The 6,614-nt window shown below is 44.6% G+C and overlaps 1 protein-coding gene across 2 annotated transcripts; it reads left to right on the top strand.

Annotated features, from left to right (window-relative positions):
* Positions 1–4,903: 4,903 nt before the first annotated feature.
* LOC110288859 (polyadenylate-binding protein-interacting protein 1-like) lies at positions 4,904–6,608 on the top strand. Of its 2 annotated transcripts, XM_021155094.2 has the most exons (2): positions 4,905–5,141; positions 5,397–6,608. In XM_021155094.2, exons 1-2 carry the CDS (start codon positions 5,114–5,116, stop codon positions 6,563–6,565), a joined length of 1,197 nt encoding a protein of 398 aa, XP_021010753.1. In that variant the 5' UTR covers positions 4,905–5,113; the 3' UTR covers positions 6,566–6,608. The 2 variants fall into 2 exon arrangements, with proteins under 2 accessions (XP_021010752.1, XP_021010753.1); XM_021155093.2 differs by having other exon boundaries at positions 4,904–6,608.
* The last annotated feature ends 6 nt before the right edge of the window (positions 6,609–6,614 follow it).

Raw genomic sequence — 6,614 nt, 5'->3', positions numbered from 1 at the left:
ATTGTTGTGCTGATGTTCTCTATGGAATCTTCCCCACCTGAGATTCTCTCTTCCATCTCTTGTATTCTGTTGCTGATGCTAGCATCTATGGTTCCAGATTTCTTTCCTAGGATTTCTATCTCCAGCGTTGCCTCACTTTGAGTTTTCTTTATTGTGTCTACTTCCCTTTTTAGGTCTAGTATGGTTTTGTTCATTTCCATCACCTGTTTAGATGTTTTTACCTGTTTTTGTTTAAGGACTTCTACCTGTTTGGTTGTGTTTTCCTGTTTTTCTTTAAGGACTTGTAACTCTTTAGCAGTGTTCTCCTGTATTTCTTTAAGTGAGTTATTAAAGTCCTTCTTGTTGTCCTCTACCATCATCATGAGATATGCTTTTAAATCCTGGTCTAGCTTTTCGGGTATGTTGGGGTGCCCTGGACTGGGCAAAGTGGGAGTTCTGGGTTCTGATGATGGTGAGTGGTCTTGGTTTCTGTTAGTAAGATTCTTATGTTTACCTTTTGCCATCTGGTAATCTCTGGAGTTAGTTATTATAGTTGTCTCTGTTTAGAGATTGTTCCTCTGGTGATTTTGTTACCCTCTATCAGCAGACCTGGGAGACTAGCTCTCTCCTCTGAGTTTCAGTGGTCAGAGCAGTCTCTGCAGGCAAGCTCACCTCCTACAGGGAAGGTGCACAGTTATCTGGCGTTTGGACCTCCTCCTGGCTAAAGATGAAGGGCCAAAACAGGACCTTTCCCAGAAGCTGTGTTGCTTTGGCCTGTTCCAGAAGCTGTTAATTTCAGTAGTCCATACTCTCACCTGTGCAGACTAATTTCTGCAGAGTCCCGGAACCAAACTGGCTCCCGCAGATCCTGAGGCCAGGGCCTCCTGGGCCGGGCGGACACCTGACCTCTGGCCGGGAAGGTGGCCGTATGTCTGAAGCCCAAAAATGGCACTGCCTCAGAAGCTCTGTGGCTCTTGCCTGTCCCAGAAGCTGTTAGCTTCTGTAGTCCACACTCTCGCCTGTGCAGACAACTTTCTGTGGAGTCCCGGAGCCAAGATGGCTTCCACAGATCCTGAGGCAAAAACCTCCCAGGCCAGGCGGACCCTGTCCTCTGGCCAGGAGGTGGCAGGATGTCTGGTGCTCTGATTCATTCTTATCTCCATGTACAAAGTTCAAGTCCAAGTAGATCAAAAACCTCCACACTGAAACTAATAGGAGAGAAAGTGGGAAAGAGACTCAAATATATCCACATAACTCCACATAAAACAAGAGACACTTAAACTTACAGAGGAGCAAGTGGGGAAGAGCCTCGAAGATATGGGCACAGAGGAAAGATTCCTGAACATAACACCAATGGCTTGTGCTATAAGATCAAAAAATCGACAAATGGGTACTCATAAAATTGCAAAGCTTCTCTAAGGCAAAGAACACAGTCAGTAAGACAAAATGGCACCCAATAGATTACAAAAAGATCTTTACCAACCCTAAATACTATAAAGGGCTAATATCCAATATATATAAAGAAATCAAGAAGTTAGACTTCAGAGAACCAAATAACCCTATTAAAAATGGGGTACCCAAGCTAAACAAAGAAATCTCAGCTGAGGAATACCAAATGGTTGAGAAGCACCTAAAACCTGTTCAACATCCTTAGTCATCAGGGAAATGCAAATCAAAACAAACTTGAGATTCCATCTAACACCAGTCAGAATGGCTAAGATCAAAAACTCAGGTGACAGCAGATGCTGGTGAGGATGTGGAGAAAAAGGAACACTCCTCCATTGCTGGTGGAATTGCAAGTGTGTACACTGTGGAACTCGATGTGGCAGTTTTTCAGAAAATTGTAAATAGTTCTACCTAAAGACCCAGCTATATCACTACTCTTCATTTATCCAAAAGATGCCCGAACATATAACAAGGACACATGCTCCACTATGTTCATAGAAGCCTTATTTATAAGAACCAGAAGCTGGAAACAACCCAGATGTCCTTCAATGGAAGAATGAATACAGAAAATGTGGCACATTTACACAATGGAGCCCTACTCAGCTATTAAAAACAATGACTTCATGAAATTCACAGGCAAATGGATGGAAGTAGAAAGTATCATCCTGAGTGATATAACCAAGACCCCAAAGGATATATACATTTTATGTACTCACTAATAAATGGATATTAGCCCTAAAGCTCAGAATGCCCATGATATAACTCAAAGACATTATGAAGCTTAACAAGAAGGAAGGGCAAACTATGAATGCTCCAAACCCACTTAGAAGGGGGAACAAAATAATCACAGGAGGGAGAAGAAGGAAAGGACCTTTGTGGGATAGGGGATATGGAGGACAAAAAGAGGGACAGGGACAGGTGTGGGAAAAGACAGGCAAGAAGTCCAGACAGACAGGAGAATAAATAGAAATAAGTAGCAATGTAGAGATGTGGAATTTGGGGAACCACTAGAAAGTCCTAGACACCAAGGATGCAAGAGGCTCTCAGGACCCAATGGAGATGAAAGCCGAAATATCCAACAGCAGGGAGATAGAACCTGAAGAGACCAGCTCCAGTAGATAAACAGAGTCCTGAGTTGCAGCAGGAGACCAGCACCCATCTCAAACTTTTTAACCTAGAATTGTCCCTATCTAAAGTCAATGCATGGATAAAAAGGATCAGAGACTAAATGAAAGGCTACCCAGAGCCCATAATACCACTCAATCCATTGCATCTATAGACATCAAAACCTGACACTATTGCTGATGCCAAGATTTGCTTGCAGACAAGAACCTGGTATGTCTATCCTTTAAGAGGCTCAGCCAGCACCTGACTAACACAGATGCAGACACTCACAGCCAATCATTGGACTGAACCCTATGGAAGAGTTAGGGGAAGGGATGAAGGAGCAGAAGGATTGTAACCCCTTGAAAAACAACAGTATCAACTGACCAGACACCTCAGCATTCTCAGGGCCTAAACCACCAATCAAAGATATACATGGGTCAGTCCACAGCTCTGGACACATATATAGTAGAGGACTGCCAATCAGTGAGAGGGGAGGCTCTTGTTCCTGTGGAGGCTTGTTGCCCCAGAGAAGAGGGTGCTATAGGGTGATGTGGGAATGAGTGGGTGATCACCTTCTTAGAGGCAAAGGGCAGGGGGATGAGGTCGGGAGTTCATGGGTGGGGGATACCAGGAAGGGGGTAAGATTTGAAATATAAACGAATAAAATGATTAGTAAAAACATTTTTAAAAAATAATATGGGACATGGTGAGGTTAGATGAAGGAATCCATTAAGTGTTTTTCAAAATTTGAAACATTTTTCCAGAAGGGTGAAAATTAAACACACCAAGATAAACTGCATATTAAATGTGTAGCTGTGGGAACTAAAATGGGCCAGGGGAAGAGGGGGAGGGAGGATAGCCCACGTCTGGACAGAGTTTCTCCTATGCTCTGGGCAGGCAGATGCAAGAGGGCTGCCAGAAGCTTTCTACTCGGCCCCAGGTAGGCATCTAAGCCACTGACCCCACTTGACAAGGGGTGGACAAGGGACAGCCCCCAAAACAAGGGGCCCTGGGATTATGGGAGAGAAGGCTGAGGGAGAGGGGCTCCCACAGAGGCAAAAGTCTGCACAGCAGGCCTTGATAAGCAGAGATAGTCTATGGTTTTAGAGCTTTATTATAGAAAGGCAGGGGGAAAGAGAAAAGGTAGAAAGAGAGAGAGAGACTGGCCATGGCCAAGAGGAGACAAAGGGGAAAGGGAGAGAGAAAAGAAAAGCTAGAAAGAAAGAGTGAAAAAGTAAGAGGAGAGCAGTAAGAGCAAGAGAGTGCGAGAGTGAGGAGGGGCCAAACAGCCCCTCATATACTGGGCTGCTTTATCTTACTGTTGCTAGGTAACTGGGGAGGAGTTTAGCCTGAAGTTCAGAAGCTTGGGACATTGTCTACATGACTACTAACCATGTTTCTTTTGTGGGGGGGGAGGGGTGAGGGGGTGGTAACTTTGACAGGAGCCAGGGTTCTGGGAGACATGAGAGAACTCTTTCCATCCTTTGTAGGTGAATTATCACCACCGGGTCCCAGGGTTCACCATCTAGCCTCAACTGGAAACCAGACTGTCTGTGTATAGCCCAATGCCTCACATATAATAGAATATAATTTTTCTTGGAAAAATTTTATTTCTCATTATCATATTTTACTTGAAAAATATAACAGTTTCATTTTCATCTATGTATATAAAGTGTTCCCAAAACATTTTTACAGGTCAGCTTCATGACATTTCCTAATATGTCAGAGAAGCATGCTAATAGTAAGGAATATTTTACTATATGTCTTGGTGCAGGAGTTTTCTTAACTCATGTATAAAAACCTATGTAGTCTCAAAATATGGAGAAAAACCATTATTCACAGCTCATTGAATCAAAACAGCATGTTGAGAAACTTTATAATTCAGCAATTTCTCTCAATAAACTATGATTGCAACCCCAGATTAAAGCTTTCCTGTGAATTAACCTAGACAAGTAAGCACAGTTACCCTAATTCCACCTATGCCTTGATTGAGTGATACTTACTCTAATTTAGAAAATTAAATTATAAAAATGTGAGTTCTAGTGAGAAAAGGAACATTCTTATACTCACAAGTACTTTGGAGTTAGAGGAGGATTACCTATATGTAATCAAAAAAGTTCATATATGAAGAATTGAAATATCAAGTACTTATACTAAAGCCCTTTATTTTTGCCATTCAATAACATTCAGAACATCCCAAATTATCTGCAGTTTAAAATTAAGAACTTTGTCAGATCATTGTCATAATTACTTCAAATTATTAAATATATTAGATATATATTGAAAGCATCCTGTAGTAGAAATTTTGATTATGCAGACTGATGATCAAATGTCACCATTCTTCTGTGTTAAAGACATTTGAGAGGGAGAGCGTCCGGCAGCCGAAGGGAGTCGGGCGCTGTGCTGCGGCGCGTCGGCGGGGGCCCGGAGCGCGGAGGACCGAGCAGGGCCCGCCGGCCTCCTCCATGAGGCCTGAGTGAGGCGCGGCGGTGACAGGCGGCCCGCGGCGCCTCCCGCGAGTCCTAGTCAGAGCAGCGGCGGCGGCGGCGGCGGCGGCACCCCTGGTTGGAGAGCAAGGAGCATGTCGGACAGTTTCGATCGGGCTCCAGGTGCTGGTCGGGGCCGGAGCCCGGGCCTGTTCCTGGGCCGCGGAGGGGGCGGGCCTGAGGGCGGCGGGTTCCCGAACGGAGCGGGGCCTGCGGAGCGGTCGCAGCACCAGTCGCCGCCGCCGCCGCCGCAGCCCAAAGCCCCGGGCTTCCTGCAGCCGCCGCCGCTGCGCCAGCCCAGGACCGCCCCGCCGCCAGGGGCCCAGAGCGAGGCCCCCGCCGGCTCCGCGCGGCCTCCCCGGCCTGGGGCGCTCCCAGACCAAACGAAGCCCCAGAGAGCTCCACCTAGTTCACAGGATAAAATCCCACAGCAGAACTCAGCAATGGCTAAGCCCCAGGTGGTTGTGGCTCCTGTGTTAATGTCTAAGCTGTCTGCGAACGCCCCCGAATTTTACCCATCAGGTTATTCTTCTAATTATACAGAATCCTATGAGGATGGTTGTGAGGATTACCCCATTCTATCAGAGTATGTTCAGGATTTTCTGAATCATCTGACAGAACAGCCTGGTAGTTTTGAAACAGAAATTGAACAGTTTGCAGAAACCCTGAATGGATGGGTCACAACAGACGATGCTTTGCAAGAACTTGTGGAACTTATCTACCAACAGGCCACGTCTATCCCAAATTTCTCTTACATGGGAGCTCGCCTGTGTAATTACCTGTCCCATCATCTGACAATTAGTCCACAGAGTGGCAACTTCCACCAATTGCTACTTCAAAGGTGCAGGACGGAGTATGAAGCTAAAGACCAAGCTGCAAAAGGGGATGAAGTGACTCGAAAACGATTTCATGCATTTGTTCTGTTTCTGGGAGAACTATATCTTAACCTGGAGATTAAAAGAACAAATGGACAAGTTACAAGAGCAGATATTCTTCAGGTTGGTCTTCGGGAACTGCTGAATGCTCTGTTCTCTAATCCTATGGATGACAACTTAATTTGTGCAGTAAAATTGCTAAAGTTGACAGGATCAGTTTTAGAAGATACTTGGAAGGAAAAGGGGAAAACTGATATGGAAGAAATAATTCAGAGAATTGAAAATGTTGTCCTAGATGCAAACTGCAGCAGAGATGTAAAACAAATGCTCTTGAAGCTTGTTGAACTTCGATCAAGTAACTGGGGTAGGGTCCATGCAACTTCAACATACAGAGAAGCTACCCCTGAAAATGACCCTAACTACTTCATGAATGAACCAACATTTTATACATCTGATGGTGTTCCTTTCACTGCAGCGGACCCAGATTACCAAGAAAAGTATCAAGAGTTACTTGAAAGAGAGGACTTTTTTCCAGATTATGAAGAAAATGGAACAGATTTATCAGGGGCTGGTGACCCATATTTGGATGATATCGATGATGAGATGGACCCAGAAATTGAAGAAGCTTATGAAAAGTTTTGTTTGGAATCAGAGCGCAAGCGAAAACAGTAAAGTTAAATTTGAGGATATCAGTTTTTTTTGTTGTTTTTTTTTTTTTTTT

The sequence above is a fragment of the Mus caroli genome, unplaced genomic scaffold (genome assembly GCF_900094665.2).
Source record: "Mus caroli unplaced genomic scaffold, CAROLI_EIJ_v1.1 scaffold_21374_1, whole genome shotgun sequence".
Classification (NCBI taxonomy): domain Eukaryota; kingdom Metazoa; phylum Chordata; class Mammalia; order Rodentia; family Muridae; genus Mus; species Mus caroli.
The sequence above is the reverse complement of the archived record's forward strand: the minus strand, read 5'-3'. Positions and strand labels throughout refer to the sequence as shown.